Below are 19,924 nucleotides of genomic sequence, written 5' to 3' on the forward strand. Positions count from 1 at the left end.
TCACTTTACTTCAGGACACATTATTATCCCTCTGTAGGTCTATTAGAGACATTCATAAATATTCCTAGCAACTCTGATAAATGCTAGAGACATAAACGTACTAAATCTCATTTCAGCAGCGTTTATTTGAGAGCGCACAAGAAGATCGGCACGCAAGCAAAGAGATCCCATGCTGTAGGCTATTACATAAATGCGATCTCGACTTCTAATACTGCGCTCACGACATTTGTCATTGAAATAACGCCACAGGTTGTTGGTAGATCTGTGTAAAAAAAGGCCTGCCGCCACAGCTGGAAAAAATCCTAGAGGAAACACTGTACGATACAACCCAGTTGTGCTGTTAATTATTTTGCAGGCAGGATTTTAGCGGCAATGGTAGCAACGTCAGTAGAAGGTCTCCTGGAATGTGGAGGACAAATGTTGGCAGATATGGCAATCAGCCCTATTGCCCATGCCTAAATTTGCCACTGGCCACAAAGGTAAACAAGTAGACACAAAACATTGATCTGAGATGTAATAATTTACTAACTCTTTAATTAAATGTAAAGCTTGCAGAAAGAAAAAGTAAATAATCTTAACAAATGGCTTGATGATGCCTACACCCTACTTATTATTACTAATATGTTTTAAAATGGCACCAAACTATTAAGAAGAGCAGTGTGCCAGATAAGGATATATAGAGATATTTATTAATGACCAAGATGAGTTTTAGTACCCAAATGAGCCTGTGTAATTAGTTTTAGCAGTTGTTATTGGAAAAAAAAATTATGATTGGAATGTCATGACTGACCAATAAGAATCAAGTATTCCAGAGAGCCATGTAATAAATATTTTAAAGAAAAGAATAATTATTCCAGAATGAATTGATTGTTTTATTTTTAAACACTGTGATACGGTTTATAATGATTTCAATTGTTTTAAACAGTCATTCAAATAGAACTACATAAAACTTTGATCTGATTTAATTTAATATTAATATTTCAATATCTATAAAGCCAAGGTAATTTTTGCATTGTATACCTATTCCTGAATTATCAAAGGACTATTAGATCATCATGATGTTTTGCTTATCTGAGTGTATATAAAGTTCTCTCATTCTGCCGTGAGTCGAGCAAAGGGTGGAACCCTTAAAGAGGTGTTCAGAAGTGTTCTCTGTGAGGAGAAGGAATGGAAAACATCTCCTCTTCCCACATTCTCACTGTCACAGCTCTGAATGACTGGGACTGGACCAGCAGGATCTTATTTTTTTCTTTTGCACTTCCTGGATACCTTCTAACTATCATTCTGAATGCCACCTTGATTATGATTATTGCATTTGAGAAAGCTCTCCATGAGCCCATGTACATTTTCCTGTGTAATCTGTGTATCAATGATCTATGTGGAATCACTGGGTTTTATCCCAGGGCACTGACATATTTACTTACAGAAAGAAATGTGATTTCTCATGAAGAATGTATTGTTCAAGGTTTTGTCATTGTCATATATGCAACTGGAGAATTCACAAGTTTAAGTGTAATGGCTGTTGATAGGTACATAGCCATATGTCGACCATTACATTATCATAGAATTATGTCGTCTTTCACTGTGCTGAGCCTGGTGACTTTTATTTGGGTATTTTCTTGCTTTGTGGGTCTAATGGCAATCTCGTTGACTCTGAAGTATCCTATTTGCAGACACAACATTAACAAACTTTTCTGCGAACACCTTTCCTTGTTGAATCTTGCATGCAAACATGATATTTTTGAAGGAATTGTTAATGGATTTATCTTTATCATTATGAGTTTCCTTTTTGTTTTTGTTCTATTATCCTATTTAAAAATCATTCTTGCTTGTAGAAAATCTAAAGTAAGTCGAGAGAAGTTCTTCAGCACATGTATACCACACTTGATTTCCTTCCTGAACACAACCTGTGGTCTTTCTGATTCTCTATACACAAAATTTAACATAGATACACTGTCTCATGTAGAATATACTTTTTTGTCTATAATAATCCTGACTGTTCCCCCTTTTCTCAATCCTCTAATTTATGGTATAAAATTAGGTCCAATTAGAGCAAAAATATTGTATATTTTCCAAAGACCAAAAATTAAATAAATTGTATCTGTATGCTTTATACTGTGTTAGAGACTATTGAAAGCTGACTGTTTTTATTATAGTGCCACTTTATTAAAAGTGGCTGTGATTAAATGTTTTATTCTGAGCAGCTGAAACAACTGTTTTCATACATTGTTACATAATGTATAATGTCAATAAAAACAAACCAGACGTGTGTTTTTTGCATTATTACAGTATACTGTAGGTAATCATAAATACAGCTTAGCTGTACAGGGGGAGCAATGACACCACTGAAATTCAACAGAGAAAATAAATATTAAAGCAATACCATCATGATGCCATCTTCTGGGAGAAACCTATTTTACATCTATGACTTTAATAGATTATTGGCAAGTCATTTTCTTTTTTCAAGTGTTTTTTTTAACTACCTCGATTTAACTGCCTCTTGCCAAAACAAAATCAGCTTAATATTGTGTTTATCATTTATATTATGATGATAAGACAATCTATTATAAATATTAAGCAGACAACAAAAGCAAATGTGACACATCCAAAGTTTTAAATATTGTTTAGTTGATCCTTTATACTTATTATATAAGGTCTAAGTATAAACTTGATCAAACTAAGAGTAAAAATGTGATTTTGCATGAAAACATAACAATAATTCAAAACCAGCTGGTGTTGTTTACATACAATGAATATAGGCATTGTATGAAGAATTTAATATCACTGTATTGATGAGATTTCTGATTATTAATAACTAAAACACTAAAAGAGTAGAATTTATTTTAAAACCATATTTACTCATTAACTGCTAGTTCACAAATAATTACAAAAAAAAATGTTGGTGATATGTTATTGCAAGAATAAAGTCCAGTAGAAACTGTCAAGGTCATCTTTGAATTGTATAATTATTTTATTATTATCAAAGGACTATTAGATCATCACAGTGCTTTTCGTATCTGACTGTATATAAAGTTCTCTCATTCAGCCGAGAGCAGAGTGAAGGGTGGATCTCTTAAAGAGGTGTTCTGACTGAGGCATTCTCTAAACCTCACAGCCCTTCAAGACAAGACAGTTTTTGCTTTTGTCATTTTGAATGTTTTACAATATTCTGCCTTTAATAAATCCTCCAACAGTAGAACACAAGACACAAAACTGAACATAAGAGAAACACTAGATTATTTGTGTCAGCCTGGACTGATCCGGAAGCAGATTTGGAGAAGGAATGGAAAACATCTCCTCTTCCCACATTCTTACTGTCACAGCTCTGAATGACTGGGACTGGACCAGCAGGATCTTATTTTTTTCCTTTGCACTTCTTGTATATCTTGTAACTATTGTTCTGAATGCCACCATGATAATGATTATTGCATTTGAGAAAGCTCTGCATGAGCCCATGTACATTTTCTTGTGTAATCTGTGTATCAATGATCTATGTGGAATCACTGGGTTTTATCCCAGGGCATTGGCATATTTACTTACAGAAAGAAATGTGATTTCACTTGAGGAATGTATTGTTCAAGATCTTGTCATCATTGTCTATGGAGTTGGTGAATTCACAAGTTTAAGTGTCATGGCTGTTGATAGGTACATAGCCATATGTAGACCATTACATTATCATAGTATTATGTCACCTTTCACAGTGCTGTGCCTGCTGTTTTTCATTTGGGTATTTTCTTCTTCTGTGGGTCTAATGGCAATCTCATTGACTCTGAAGTATCCTATTTGCAGACATGACATTAACAAACTTTTCTGTGAACACCTTTCCTTGATGAAACTTGCGTGCAAACAAGATTTTTTTCAAGGGATATTTAATGGATTTCTCTACATTAGCATGAGTGTCCTTTTGGTTTTTGTTCTGTTTTCCTATTTAAAAATAATTCTTGCTTGTAGAAAATCTAAAGTATGTCGAGAGAAGTTCTACAGCACATGTATGCCACACTTGATTACCTTTCTGAACACAAGCTGTGGTATATCTGATTCTCTTTGCACACATTTTAATGTAGAAACACTGTCTCGTATAGTATATACTTTTTTGTCTATAATAAACTTAACTCTTCCCCCTTTTGTCAACCCTCTAATTTACGGTATAAAGTTAGGTCCAATCAGAGCAAAAATATTTTATATTTTTAAAGGCCAAAGATTAAATGAACTGTAGCTGTACACTGTTAGAGAATATTTAAGGCTGACTGTTTTTATGATGCATCACAGTGACACTTTAATAAAAGTGGCTGTGATTAAATGTTTTATTCCGAGCAGCTGAAACAACTGTTTTCATACACTGTTGCTTAATGTATAATGTCAATAAAAACAAACCAGGCCTGTGTTTTATGCATTATTACAGTATACTGTATGTAATCATAAATACAGCTGAGCTGTACAAGGTGTTGTGATCAACGCCAACACTGAAATTGAACAAAGAAAATGAATATTAAAGCAATACCATCATGATGCTATCTTCTGGAAGAAACCTATATTACAACCATGATATTTAATAGATTATTGGTAAGTCATTTTCTTTTGCCATGTGCTTGATTACTGCCTCTAGCCAAAACAAAACCAGTTTAATATTCTTTTTATTTTTTGTATTATGATGATAAGAAAATCTATTGTACATATTTTGCAGACGACAAAAGCAAATGTGACACATCCAAAGTTTTAAGTATTGCAGTAGTTGATCCTTTATTCTTATTAGATAATCTCCCCATATAAACTTGATGAAACAAAATATATAAATAATTTTTTGCATGAAAACATAACAATACTTAAAAATCAGCTGGTGTATTTCACATACAATAAATATAGACCATTGTAAGAACATTGAAATATCACTGGTTTCCACAAACACTCAACTGATGAGATTTCTTTATTAAGCTTTTCAATAACTATTACACTGAAAGAGTAGCATTTATTTTTGCATTTATAATTTCACCCATAAACTGCTAGATTTCACAAATAATTACAAAAAAAACAGCCATTAATATGTTAATGCACAAGAATAAAGTCATGTTCCAGTGGGAAAAGCAAATTGAATTTGCATATTTGATTAATGGTTCAATTACTGTGTGATTAAAACTCTGTGGTACAACAACAGTGGTAAGACTGTTATTTATAATTGTCTGAATTGGATGGACAATATCCATGCCACAAGTGGATGGTTTCATTTAGCCAATATTATGTCTTAAAAAGGAAGAGATTCTTAAAAAAGTAAGTATTGTTACAGTAGAAAATGTCATTGTCATATTTGCACTGTATAATAATACCTGAATTATCAAAGGACTATTTGATCACCATGATGTTTTGCGTATCTGACTGTATATAAAGTTCTCATACAGCAGTGAGCAGAGCAAAGGGTGGATCTCTAAAAGAGGTGCTCAGAGGCCTTCTCCAAACCTCACAGCCTTTCAAGACTTCCATTTGTTGCTTCTGTCATTTTAGGGGCTTTATGTCATATTGCTTATGAGTCTATTTTTAATTATTTGTAGTTTTCCAAAAGTATAAAACACACAAAACTGAACACAAGAGAAACACTAAATTACTTGTGGGTTTTTGAGTGATTATTGAGGCAGATTTGCTGAAGGAATGGAAAACATCTCCTCTTCCCATATTCTCATTGTCACAGCTCTGAATGACTGGGACTGGACCAGCAGGATCTTATTTTTTTCCTTTGCACTTCCTTGTTACCTGCTGACTATTGTTCTAAATGCCACCTTGATTATGATTATTGCATTTGAGAAAGCTCTGCATGAGCCCATGTACATTTTCCTGTGTAATCTGTGTATCAATGATCTGTGTGGAACCACTGGGTTTTATCCCAGGGCCTTAACATATTTACTCACAGAAAGAAATGTTATTTTACATGCGGAATGTATTGTTCAAGGTTTTGTCATCATTGTCTTTTCAATTGGTGAATTCACAAATTTAAGTGTCATGGCTGTTGATAGATACATAGCCATATGTCGACCATTACATTATCATAGAATTATGTCTCCTTTTACTGTGCTGAGCCTGGTGACTTTTATTTGGGTATTTCCTTGTTCTGTAGGTGCAATGTCAATCTCATTGACTCTGAAGTATCCTCTTTGCAGGCATGACATTAATAGGATTTTCTGTGAAAACCTGTCCTTGCTGAATCTTGCGTGCAAACAAGATTTTTTTCAAGGAACATTTAATGGATTTGTCTATATTAGCATGGGTGTCTTTTTTGTTTTTGTTCTTTTTTCCTATTTTAAAATCATTCTTGCTTGTAGAAAATCAAAAGTAAGTCGAGAGAAGTTCTACAGCACATGTATACCACACTTGATTTCATTTCTGAACACAACCTGTGGTCTTTCTGATTCTATCTGCACACAGTTTAAAGTAGAAACACTGTCTCATGTAGTATATACATTTTTGTCTATAATAAACCTGACTGTTCCCCCTATTGTTAATCCTCTAATCTATGGTATAAAGTTAGGTCCAATTAGGGCTAAATTATTGTATATTTTCAGAAAATTGAGGATTAATAACTTGTAAGTGCTGGCTGTTTTTTTATGGTTCATCACAGTGACCAATCATGACAATCATGAAACATTTATTTACAACTGCAAAAAAAGTGTTTGTGCGCGTCACGGGTGTTTAATGTTATATAATAATGTGTGTATTGATTAAAATTTATTACCATTTGATTAAAGCCTTACTATTAATGTGAAATGATAGATTAGAAACATATTAAAATAAGTGCTGTCTTTGCATTTATCACTTATTAAATGTTATTAAAGTCATTAAAAACAAGCAAGCCTGTGTAACATTCATTAGCACTGTAAACTTTTATATGGCTGAGCTGTAAAGGATCCTAAGAACATAGTACTGAAACTCAAAAAAATAAAAAACATAACTAGACAAATAGTACTTAATTTCTTATTATACAAAGTGTATTCTACCCAAAATGTGCAATTAAATGAAATAATTTTTGTGAAGATTTTCCTGAAATTATTTCTGAAACAGATTAATTCTGGTTTTGGTTATACAGAAGGATAAATTTATCTAAATAGAGAAACATTACCTTAATGTAATTTTTGCATTATATAATTATTTCTGAATTACCAAAGGACTGTTAATACTTATGATTATGACTATTGTTTGTGACTAGTATTCACTGTTTTAGTGCTGACTGCTTTTTATGTCTTAATACATTGCAATGATAATTCATTTAAAATGGCAATGATCACAGTTTTTTGAGCTGGAACAGCAAGCAAAGACAGAGTGCCTCAAGATGCCTCAATTCCTGCTCAATTCTTGCAGTTTATGTCTGCAAATATAAACTTTTATATATATATATATATATATATATATATATATATATATATATATATATATATATATATATATATATATATAAAAGTTTCTAAAGATGTCAGTAAAAGGTGGAGTGTCATGGTTTGGGCTCCACCAAAAAGGCATGTAGCAATGTTGACAGGCAAAATGACACTGATGTGTTTCAGGTGCACAGGTTCAGAGGATGATGAATGAATTACAAAGGACTACTACGAGTAGCACACAGACATGACATTTAGGCCCAGCCTAGGGATTGGTTTGCAGTATGTGTGTAAAGACTATGGCTGCGTCCGAAACCGCCTACTACTCAGTAGGTACTGCATTTGAATTTAAACGTACTACTCGGCCAATTGAAAAGTACGTTCTATACAGTATGAATGTGAAAAGTATAAATGAAGTTCGGACGTACTACATCTGCCATTTTGTCATAATCACGTGACCTACCTGCATCAATTGCGTCGCTTTACTCCCATTCATGAATTCGCTCGCAGGGCATCATGGGATAGCGCAGCATGCATGCGATGCGCACTCCAGAATCTCGCCGGAAGTAGTAAGGCATCCGGGTACTTCTCGACATACTACTCGGCTTGCATACTGATTTTAGCATACTATATAGTATGGAAGTATGCAGTTTCGGACGCAGCAAATAATCCAAAAGAGTCTGCAGAGTGCTATGCGGTATTACTTAGACAAATAGACGAATATAAGAGCCCTTTCTTCACAAGATTGCAATCGCTTAGCTGTTAATTTTGTGATGTCCTGATTAGATGAGCCTGTAGCCGATGTGTTGTGCTTATAAAGGTTGTGGTTTCTTATAACACACACAGAAGCACAGTTATACCCAGTCAGACATTCAGTATAGCAGTGATGCAGGTTTCCGCTTCAGAGAACGAGCCTCTATCGGAAGTGGATGATGCAACAACAGTTCTTTGTATTCAGTAGCGCCTTTTCCGGTTTCATTATGTGCCACGATTTCAGAATAAAAGTCTTTGAATGAGAGTCACTATTATAGGGCCTTTACACAGCCGAAATTGTGTGCAATTTGCTCATGTAAAAGGATAACTTTTTATTCTGAGGTCACTGGAGGGCATTTCTCATTCTCCTCAGACTCTGGGATTTCTGTGAGAACAATTAGTCAGACTACGGACGGGTGTAGATCTTATCTTTGACATGCACGTCTGCCAATCTCACATGACCATCTTCGCTATGATTCAGTTTTATAACTCTATTAATTGGCCAGAATGCTCTGGGAAACTGGGGGTCCATCATCAAGAGTACTGTACCCACTGTGAGGTCAGCTGGGGTGCCATGCCACTTCTGTCGGCACTGTAAGGATGGTAGGTAATACTTCATGAATCAGGACCAAAAGTGATCTGCCGTAACTTGGCAGTACCGCCATCTGCGCTTGCTTAGACATTTATCTTTACTGCATCCTGTAGATATTTCTCAGTGTCAATGCTCCATACTACAGAGGTCGGGTTCTGTATCTTAAAGTATCGGTCTCCCAGTGGCAGCTGAGTCCAAGGGCAGGTTTCAGCAGATCAGGCTCATCAGGGGAGAGCCATTGCTCCATGCTCCATCCAAGTCTTGTATGAATGGCTGCTGGTCCTCCCAAAGGGCCCAGTCTTACTGGTTCAATTGGAGTAAGTAGGTTGGGGTAATAAGCTTCAATTAGAACAAGTGGCTAGACATGCCTGAATGGATGGAGGGGGATGTTTGACAAGAGCTTATATTTTTTCTTTAGACTCATAATGGGGTATGAGTGGTCAGCAAGATCAAGGCGTGGTGAGGTGATTGCTTTCGCTTTTCGGAAAGTTTTCCTGGGATTAATGGGAGACGAAATACTGAATGAGACAAAGGATCCCTTTAGTGTTTGGACCTTATGCCATAATGTATGAAGAGCCATGTCTTCAGGCTTCTTGTGTAGGCCAAGCTTCTAAGCAGCCTCTGTAAGGCCCCATCATCTAGAATAGCATATGTGTTGAGTGTCTCGTCTTTATTATGCAAGAGAACTCTGACAACTTTTAGCAGAACTCGAGAGGGTGTTGTGGGCTTGTCAAGATAAAGCATCTCTGAACTAGTGCTAACAAGACAGCTCTCTGCCTTCAGATGCTCATCCTTGGGAAGTGTATTGACATCATGCAGAACTCTCAGATGCTTGCTTTAACATACACTGCAGAGCCTCATAAAGAGCATATAGGTTAAAAAACTATTTTAAAAAAGTAGAATCATTTGTGAAAATACTATATAATGCCATAAAATATCATATTAAAATGTTTTACAAAGCACAAGGGCACAAATTTTAAAGAAAATCTGTTTTTCCCACTTTCAGAAAATTCTTTTTTTTTCTAACCACCCCGGTGACGTCAAATTGGGGACTTCTTTGATAGGCGCACACTGTTTAAAGTGAAGCAGACCCAGAGTAGCTGTAAGAACTCATTAAGCTGCATTCCTCCTCCTGACCAGAAGGAGGTGCTCCTGTCTCCTTGCACAACATGATCCAATTGTCATGCTTCCTCCTAAACAGTGGATGGCACCACTTTCTCACTATCTGCTGTGTGCCACCACTCAAGCTTGATTTGCAACACTTGTGTCTTGCCCTATATAAGTGTGTGTGTTACAAGCTACTGTGTTCAGTCTTGAGCCAGTACCACCCGGTGTTCTCCAGATTGTCTAGAGAAAGCTAAGTCACATTCTACTGTTGTGTTTTTTGACCCTTGTGTCTAATTTGTTTTGCCTGTTTACTAGAAGCTCGGCTTCAGTTATTTCTGTTGTACTTTTGAATTCTATTTTTCTAGTAAAGATCATCTGTTTATTTTTTCCAAAACCAAAGCCTCAAGTTCCCTTATTTTTTTTCTGCTCTTGGGTTCATCTAGTGAGGAGTTAGCTCAACTGGGAAAAGCCCCAGCTTTATGTCCAGGAGACCCAGGTTCAATCCTCACCTAAACCAACACCTTACAGCAAGACTGAACCATGGAAGTGAACCCAGCAGGAGAAGCTTCACCACCTTCCAATGTTGATCGTATTCTGTCTGCCTTGTCTGATCAAGCAACCACTATCCAGAAGCATGAGCAGATTCTTGGTGAAATCCTCCAGCTACTAAATCCTCAACGTTTAACTTCTCAAGAAAGCCAACCAGTAGCCATCCCTCCAACAGTTTTTGTTGCTTCATCTGAGCCCAAGTTACCAGCACCAGAGAGATTTGATGGAGACCCAGAGAGGTGTCGAGGGTTTGTCACACAGTGCACGCTGGCCTTTCAATTGCAACCCAGCAGCTTTCCCACAGAGAACAGTAAGATAGCATATATCATCACTCTACTTACTGGCAAAGCCTTGAATTGGGCCACATCTTTATGGGACCAGAAATCTCCCCTTACCAGCAACAGTACCAGTTTTATTGCGGAGATGAAGAAGGTCTTCCAGCATCCAGCCAGTAAAGGAGATGTGAGTTATCGCCTACTTCAACTCTCTCAGGGTAAGAGGAGTGTGGCAGAATTTTCTATCGAGTTCAGAACCCTGGCCTCAGAGAGTGGATGGGACCAGCGAGCACTAAAAGCCACTTTTCACCGTGCCTTGTCCTCTGAATTAAAGGATGAACTGGCCTTTAGAGATCCTGTACCAGATCTTGAGTCCCTTATTGATGTTGCCATCCGTGTTGACCATCGCCTAAGAGAACGACAACTGGAACGAGGTAGAGAGACCAGGTTATTTGACCCTGATGTACATTCTAGCACCATCACTCAGCCCCTTCAGTCCAATGATCTTGATGAACCAATGCAATTGGGGAGAACTAGATTGACCCAGACCGAACGGGATCGGCGGATGAAAGACAGATGCTGCCTCTACTGTGGAAAGCCAGGCCACTTCCGCTTCACTTGCCCTGAACTGAAGGGAAAAGCCAGCTCTCGTCCAGGGAGAGGGGGTCCCGGGCGAGAGTAGATACTTCCCCCTGTGCTATCACTTCCGGAGTATCCGTTCAAGCCACTATCACCCAAGGCAACCAGCTTCACTATCTTGGTGCCTTCATTGACTCTGGAGCTGCTGGTAATTTTATGGATATCAATGTGGCCAGTGAGCTGGGTATTAGAACCATAGTCCTCCAGAGATCCCTCACCATTACAGCCCTAGATGGCAGACCTCTTGGTTCAGGACAGGTTAGTCACTGCACTACATCCCTCCAGTTAAAAATAGGTGCACACCGAGAAGAGATACAGTTCTTTTTGATCCATTCACCAGAACACCCCTTAGTGCTTGGTTTCCCTTGGCTATTCCACCACAACCCTTTTATAGACTGGTCCAAGTGTGTGGTAAAGAGTTGGGGTACTAACTGCTGTGTTTCTGATTTTTCTTTTTGCCATCCTCTCGAGCCACTGGAGACATTTTTTGGACCTCAGCCCGATCCCTCCAGATCAACCTCAACCCACACTATAACCATACCTACCACAGAAGTGCGGGTAATACCCAAGCTCAAGCCATTAACTTTCGAGTCTCCACCCCCCTTGCCAGAGCCACCTAAGGTTCCTCCTCCATGTTTGTCTCGAGTTCCCCAAGAATACATGGATCTCAGTGAAGTCTTTAGTAAGTCTCAGGCTACTTCATTACCCCCGCATCGTCCATATGATTGTTCTATTGAACTTGTACCTGGAGCAAGTCCACCTCGAGGTAGATTGTACTCCCTCTCCATTCCTGAAAGAACTGCCATGGAGAAATACTTGAACGAGGCTCTAGACAGTGGATTCATTCGCCCTTCAACCTCACCTGCAGGAGCAGGCTTCTTTTTTGTTTCCAAGAAGGATGGGAGTCTTCGACCCTGTATTGATTATAGAGGTTTGAATCACATCACCATTAAGAATCGTTACCCATTACCCCTAATGAACACTGCTTTTGAGATACTGCAGGGCGCCACTATCTTTACAAAGTTGGACCTCAGAAATGCTTACCATCTGGTCAGGATCAAAGAAGGAGATGAGTGGAAGACCGCTTTAAACACCCCTACAGGCCACTATGAATATCAGGTAATGCCCTTTGGCCTTGTAAATGCCCCAGCCGTCTTCCAGGCATTCATTAATGATGTCCTCAGGAAGATGTTGAACAGACTTGTTTTCGTTTACTTGGATGACATACTTATTTTTTCAAGTAGCTGTGAAGAGCATGTACAACATGTCCGGCAGGTTCTCTCCCAGTTGTTGAGACACAGACTGTTCGTTAAGCTGGAGAAGAGCGAATTCCATGTCTCCAAAGTGTTGTTTCTTGGGTTCATTGTATCCAAATGTAGCCTTCAGATGGATCCTGGCAAGATTAAGGCAGTACTGGATTGGCCACAACCACGTTCAGTTAAAGAGGTACAACGATTTTTGGGGTTTGCCAATTTTTATCGGAGATTTATTAGAGGCTTCAGCTCCATTGCAGAACCCCTCACTGCCCTCACCAAGAAGACTGCCAAGTCATTTGTGTGGACTGAGATGGCCAACAAGGCCTTCAACAGACTGAAGAGTCTCTTCACATCTGCCCCCATTTTAGCTCTTCCAGATCCAGAGCTTCCTTTTGTAGTGGAGGTTGATGCTTCTGACATAGGCATAGGAGCGGTCCTCTCTCAGAGAAGTAAGACTGATAACAAGCTTCACCCATGTGCTTATCTTTCTCACAGGCTTACACCAGCACAGAGGAACTATGACATTGGGAAACGTGAGCTTTTGGCAGTCAAGGTGGCATTAGAAGAATGGAGACACTGGTTGGAGGGGGCCAAACATCCATTTCTCATCTGGACCGACCACAAGAACCTCACCTACATTAGAGAGGCAAAGAGGTTAAACTCCAGGCAAGCTCGCTGGGCCCTTTTCTTTAATCGTTTTGATTTTACTCTCTCTTATCGCCCAGGCTCAAAGAACTCAAAGCCAGATGCACTGTCAAGACAGTTTGGGTCTCTAGACAGTGAGACCACACCAGAACTAATAATACCTACCTCGAGAGTGGTCGGCGCAATCCAGTGGGGAATTGAAGAGACGGTCAGGAGAGCACAGCCACAGACAGTGCCAGGTAACTGTCCTCCAGGGTGTCTCTTTGTACCTAATCATTTACGCTCTGAAGTGTTGCCGTGGGCTCATGCTTCCCTCCAATCGGGGCACCCTGGGACTACTAGAACCCACAAGCTCATCCAGAGGAAATTTTGGTGGCCAAGACTGCAGAAGGATGTCCGCAACTTTGTTGCTGCTTGCTCTGTTTGTGCACAAAACAAGGAACCAAGAACCCGACCTCAAGGCCTGCTGCACCCACTGCCTATACCTAAACATCCATGGACAAATATATCGTTGGACTTCGTTACAGGGCTACCAGAGTCCAAAGGTAATACAGTCATTCTGGTGGTGGTGGACAGATTTTCTAAGGCATGTCATCTACTCCCTTTGCCCAAACTCCCAACAGCTAGTCAGACAGCAGAGCTTCTCATGCAGAATGTGTTTAGGATCCATGGCTTTCCGCAGGACATGGTCTCCGATCGGGGGCCACAGTTCACGTCCAGGTTCTGGAAGGCATTTGGCCGGCTCATTGGATCCTCCATTAGTCTCTCATCTGGCTTTCACCCCCAATCCAATGGTCAGACAGAGAGGGTAAACCAAGAGATTGAAAGGTCTTTGAGATGCTTGGTTTCAGACAATCAAACCACTTGGAGCTCCCGGTTGGTCTGGGCTGAGTTTGCACATAACACCCCTTACCACTCTTCCCTAGGAATGTCTCCTTTTGAGTGCCAGTATGGTTTCCCACCCCTTATGTTTCCAGGACAGGAACCAGAAGTCAGTGTCCCTGCTGCTACACAACTGGTCCGCCGATGCAGACGATCATGGCAGACAGCTCGAGTAGCCTTACTTAAAGCTACCGAACAGCAGCGGAGACAGGCAAATAAGCGCCGAAGGCCAGGGCCCACACTTCGCCCAGGTCAGAGAGTGTGGCTTTCAACCAGGGATCTTCCTCTTCGGGTAGAGTCTCGCAAACTAGCCCCACGCTATATTGGTCCATTTAAGATCCTCCGAAAGATAAATCCTGTATCCTACCGGCTACTCCTGCCCAGGTCCATGAGGATTCACCCCACCTTTCATGTGTCCAAATTGAAACCTGTTGTATGTTCCTCTTTCTCCCCACCCAGCAGGCCCATTCCAAGACCCCGGATCATTGAGGGTAGACCGGCTTACACAGTACGCAGGCTTCTGGATTCTCGACTGGTCCGTGGGAAGGTGCAGTACCTTGTCGACTGGGAGGGCTATGGCCCAGAGGAGCAGTCATGGGTGCCGGCTAAGGATATACTGGACCCAGTGCTTATCACTGACTTCAATCGTGCCCAAAGAAGCTCCAGAGGAACGTCAGGAGCCGTTCTTAGAGGAGAGGCTCCTGTAAGAACTCATTAAGCTGCATTCCTCCTCCTGACCAGAAGGAGGTGCTCCTGTCTCCTTGCACAACATGATCCAATTTTCATGCTTCCTCCTAAACAGTGGATGGCACCACTTTCTCACTATATGCTGTGTGCCACCACTCAAGCTTGATTTGCAACACCTGTGTCTTGCCCTATATAAGTGTGTGTGTTACAAGCTACTGTGTTCAGTCTTGAGCCAGTACCACCCGGTGTTCTCCAGATTGTCTAGAGAAAGCTAAGTCACATTCTACTGTTGTGTTTTTTGACCCTTGTGTCTAATTTGTTTTGCCTGTTTACTAGAAGCTCGGCTTCAGTTATTTCTGTTGTACTTTTGAATTCTATTTTTCTAGTAAAGATCATCTGTTTATTTTTTCTAAAACCAAAGCCTCAAGTTCCCTTATTTTTCTTCTGCTCTTGGGTTCATCTAGTGAGGAGTTAGCTCAACTGGGAAAAGCCCCAGCTTTATGTCCAGGAGACCCAGGTTCAATCCTCACCTAAACCCACACCTTACAGCAGCATATAGCAGAATCAGTTGCTAGTTTTGGTGTAATTTATTTTCATCCTGGTATATTATTGCATTTATGGGAACTGCACAAACTCCAGCCTGTCAGCATAGCAAGTCCAAAAGTTTCCCATTGTTATGTTGGTTCATATGCGTTCATGAAATAAGATGAATCCGATAAGGGCGAAAGCTGACGCGAAAAGGACAAAAACACGCTCCTGGATCAGTCGGAGATACAATTCGATGAAAACAAGAACTATACACAGTAGGACAACTCGATTTTCTTTTTTATTTGTCAACTCTCAAATCAGTAAGCATGATTAATTGAGTAATTTGAAGCAACACAATATGTTTACGTTGGAGTAGGCTACAGTACAGCACTGCCTCTAGCTTGTAACATTAAACATAATAAATATGCTTTTTTAAACCGTGTAAAAATGTAAGCTTATGATAAGAAAACTGTTACCATCAGTTTGCTAATATTATAAATGTCTTGTATAGTTACAGCGCAGTGACTTTGTTTGCTCACCTAATTAATAATGTATTGTCATATGATGTGTTTATAAGGCTTTGGGGACGCATCTGCAGCAGTGATGCTGACCCGGAGCGGAAGGCTTTCTATCCACAGGCCTCTCTCTCATCTGTGCTTCACGTTTGCTCACAGAGTAACCTCAGACCTTCAACACATTCATCAGGTAGATTGTTATTATTTTCCCCTAATTTGAATTAATTATACATTGTATTATTTGATTACAAAAAATACAAGGGCTAGTAATTACTAGAATATTTCTATAGAATGCAGGCAGGTAAAACTCAAAAACTATCTTTGATTTCCTTTTTTTAATATTGTAAACCTATAACCATTGACTTTCATAGTATCTGTTTTTCCCACTATAAGTCAGTGGTTACAGGTTTTCAGCTTTCTTCAAAATATCTTCTTTTGTGATCAACAAAAGAAAGAAACTCATAAAGGTTTGGAACCACTTGAGAGTACAAAATATTCTGTGCCATCTATGAGGAAAGGCTCGTTTTATTCACATATGGGGAATATTCATCTTGTAGAAGAAAAACAAATAACATTTGTAAAATGTAAGTTCACACATGCTCAACTTATAATGGGTACAATCTATTTTTGTGAGATGGTATGCAGTTCACTACCCAGGGGTCTTCAAATGTGGCTGCATATTATGTTATATTAAAAATCATATGGTAAATATTAAAGTGTACATGATTAATAAACACGATTTAAACTTTTGCATTATTTCCCCAGCATATATGCATCCGCCCTCACTGCGCCTCTGACGGTGGAATAATGGAGGTCATCACAGGTCCAACTTGAATGCAGAACTTTCCACTATAGTTGCCCTCCTTTTTAGATTCTTCCATTGGGTTTACAAGGAGGAGGCTGTCAGCATCTTTTTACACAGCATTCACAAATTAGCACAAATTAAAGACATGATAGTGTGGTACCCACATAAATGTTGGCCAACTTACTGAAAAATATTTTAAATAAGGTTTATTTTTAAATGGGTCAGATGATATATTTTACTTTCAGTTTTATATGTTTCTTACCTACTTATACACACACTCACACAAATACTTATACATATATAAAGAGTAAAAACGGTGCTTATGATTTTGTGCTATATAAATAAAACTTGAATTTGAATTAGGGTTAAAGTTTATTTAACCAGAATCGCAGATTAGATCTGTTGATCACATCTTTGTAAATATGTCATACAGTAACAAAACTTGTGATTGTATTTTTTATGGATTATCGCCTAAATGGGATCCAATACTAATAATCATATACCCATGGCAAAAAAAAAAAAAATACAAAAAAGACATATATTTTAAAACTTATTTTATTGTTTTAATATTTGATGTTGTTTTTATTTGAATACAAAAGCTCTGAAAAAAACTTGTTTAATAAAATTATTTTCAAGTACCTTGTTTACATGTTTTCGCATTATTCCAGATGTTCTGTACTCTTTGTTTTTTGTATTCAGTTATCTACAATAAAAAAATAGGGTCAATGTGGCATAACTCTGTTAAATGCTCTTTAGTTTCTGTTACTGGTATTAATACTACTGGTGATCAATGCTAGTTTTGCTATTTCCAGATACGATTTCGTTATCTTACATATCTGTCTGTAAACCAACACTGGTCTCTCACTGAGAACCTGCTCTGTTCTCCTTTAACTGCTGTTCTGTCTGCTGGTCTGTAATAGGCTTATAATTATATGGCTGTAGTCTGTCGTTTTCACATATATATATATATATATATATATATATATATATATATATATATATATATATATATATATATATATATATATATATTTTTTTTTTTTTAATATATATATAATTTTTTTATTTATTTATTTATTTTCGCTTTAATTTTGTGATGTCCTGATTAGATGAGCCTGTAGCCGATGAGTTGCGCTTATAAACGTTGTAGTTTCTCTTTATAACACACACAGAAGCACAATTACAACCAGTTCAGACACTCAGTATAGCAGTGATTCACATTTTCAGCGCCACTGCAGACAATGAGCCGTGGTCGGCAATGACTGATGCAACAACAGTTCTCTCTATATTCAGTAGCACCTATTCCAGTTTCGGTATATGCCACGATTTCAGAATAAAGTCTCTAAATGAGAGTTACCTTTACTCAATTGCCTTTTGCACAATCAGTAATAGCAACATTGGCAGATTTATTTTAAAGTTTATTACAATAAACCTGGTAATGCTGTATTATCTAAATCACTAGCAGAGATGCATTAACAGTTACAAGTACCAAGTACTTTTAAATCCAACACATTGTCCTGTTTATATCTGCACTCAGCGTGCTAAAGACAGACTTCTTGCGCATGCTCACTGATTATAATGTATCCTGCAGCTCTGTCTATGTTTGTTTACAACACCACATACTAATGTAGGATACATATTACATCATTTCAAACCAGTTTTTTTCATTTTCAGCTGGACACAGCTTTCAAGGAAACATTTTTTGAAAAGAGCACAAAAGATGAAAAAACACATACGTTGCTGCATCGACACAGCCCAAGAATCTGTAAAAAGTTTGGTTGTGATCCAGTGTGTCATTTATCTGGAACAAAATTACCCAGAATCACGAGAAACCCACACACCAATCAAAGTCATAATCACGTTAACCAGCTTCATGTTTCATGATTAGATAAAACGTTATACTACCAAAGCAAAATCAATAACACTTCAGACACCCACAAACTTTTTGGATATTTAATACCCTACTCTGTCCGCATCCACCACCTCCCATCACTTCCTTATCAGCTGATGATTTGGCACCTCTTGATTATGATTATTGCATTTGAGAAAACTCTTCATGAGCCCATGTACATTTTCTTTTGTCATCTTTGTGTCAATGATTTATGTGGAATCGTTGGGTTTTATCTCAGAGCCTTGACATATTTACTTACAGAACGAAATGTGATTTCACATGAGAAATGTATTGTTCAAGATCTTGTCATCATTGTCTATGGAGTTGGTGAATTCACAAGTTTAAGTGTCATGGCTGTTGATAGGTACATAGCCATATGTAGACCATTACATTATCATAGTATTATGTCACCTTTCACAGTGCTGAGTCTGGTGACTTTTATTTGGGTATTTTCTTGTTTTGTTGGTCTAATGGCAATCTCATTAACTTTGAAGTATCCTATTTGCAGACATGACATTAACAAACCTTTTTGTGAACACCTTTCCTTGATGAAACTTGCATGCAACAAGCTTTTTAAAGGGATATTTAATGGGTTTCTTTACATTAGCATGAGTGTCCTTTTAGTTTTTGTTCTGTTTTCCTATATTTAAAAATAATTCTAGCTTGTAGAAAATCTAAAGTAAGTTGAGAGAAGTTCTACAGCACATGTATGCCACACTTGATTACTATCTGAACACAAGCTGTGGTCTTTCTGAATGTTTCTGCACACATTTTAATGTAGAAACAAACGTCTTGTGTAGTATATACTTTTTTCTATGACAACACCATAGAAAGGGAATATTAAAGCAATGCCATCATGATGCCATCTTCTGGAAGAAACCTATAATACAACTATGACTTTATTAGATTATTGGCAAGGCGATTTTCTTACTCATGTGTTTGCATTTTTAACTAGCTCAATTCAATTGCCTCTTGCCAAAACAAAACCAGCTTAATATTGTGGTTATTATTTGTATTATGATGATAAGAAAATCTATTTTAAATATTAAGAAGACAAGTAAAGCAAATGTGACACGTCAAAAGTTAAATATTATTTTAGTTGATCCTTCATTCTTACTATGTAAGGTTTCAGTATAAACTCGATCAAACTAAAAGTAAAAATGTGATTTTGCATTAAAACATAGCAATACTTAAAAATCAGCTGGTGTACTTCACATACAATGAATATAGGCCATTGTATCAATACCTGAATATCACTGTTTTCAGCAAACACTCAACTGATGAGATTTCTGCATTAAGCTTCTCAATAACTATTATACTGAAAGAGTAGCAGTTATTTTTGAAAAATGTTCACTTATAAACTGCAACACTTCACAAATAATTACAAAAACTGCAAGTGTTATGATATTGCACAAGAATAAAATCATGTTCCAATAGAACATGTC

The 19,924-nt window shown here is 38.0% G+C and overlaps 5 protein-coding genes and 1 pseudogene across 6 annotated transcripts in view; 5 read left to right on the forward strand and 1 right to left on the reverse strand.

Moving 5' to 3' along the window:
* Positions 1-19,924, reverse strand: part of LOC147838831 (odorant receptor 131-2-like) — a 1,093,102-nt gene that overhangs the window by 135,519 nt on the left and 937,659 nt on the right. The gene's annotated exons all lie outside the window — the stretch shown is intronic.
* The window catches only part of neu3.1 (sialidase 3 (membrane sialidase), tandem duplicate 1), a 156,403-nt gene that overhangs the window by 80,330 nt on the left and 56,149 nt on the right, over positions 1-19,924 (forward strand). The gene's annotated exons all lie outside the window — the stretch shown is intronic.
* or61c2 (odorant receptor, family 61, subfamily C, member 2) lies at positions 1,168-2,094 on the forward strand. The gene is given in 1 exon segment (NM_001128403.1): positions 1,168-2,094. A coding segment is annotated over 1 exon segment (927 nt).
* or61b1 (odorant receptor, family 61, subfamily B, member 1) lies at positions 3,284-4,216 on the forward strand. Its single transcript, NM_001130814.1, is given in 1 exon segment — positions 3,284-4,216. A coding segment is annotated over 1 exon segment (933 nt).
* On the forward strand, positions 5,641-6,573 carry or61c1 (odorant receptor, family 61, subfamily C, member 1). Its single transcript, NM_001128421.1, is given in 1 exon segment — positions 5,641-6,573. A coding segment is annotated over 1 exon segment (933 nt).
* Positions 18,428-19,459, forward strand: or124-5p (odorant receptor, family E, subfamily 124, member 5, pseudogene; annotated as a pseudogene).

The sequence above is a fragment of the Danio rerio genome, chromosome 21 (assembly GCF_052040795.2).
Source record: "Danio rerio strain M-AB ecotype USA chromosome 21, GRCz13ab, whole genome shotgun sequence".
Classification (NCBI taxonomy): Eukaryota; Metazoa; Chordata; class Actinopteri; order Cypriniformes; family Danionidae; genus Danio; species Danio rerio.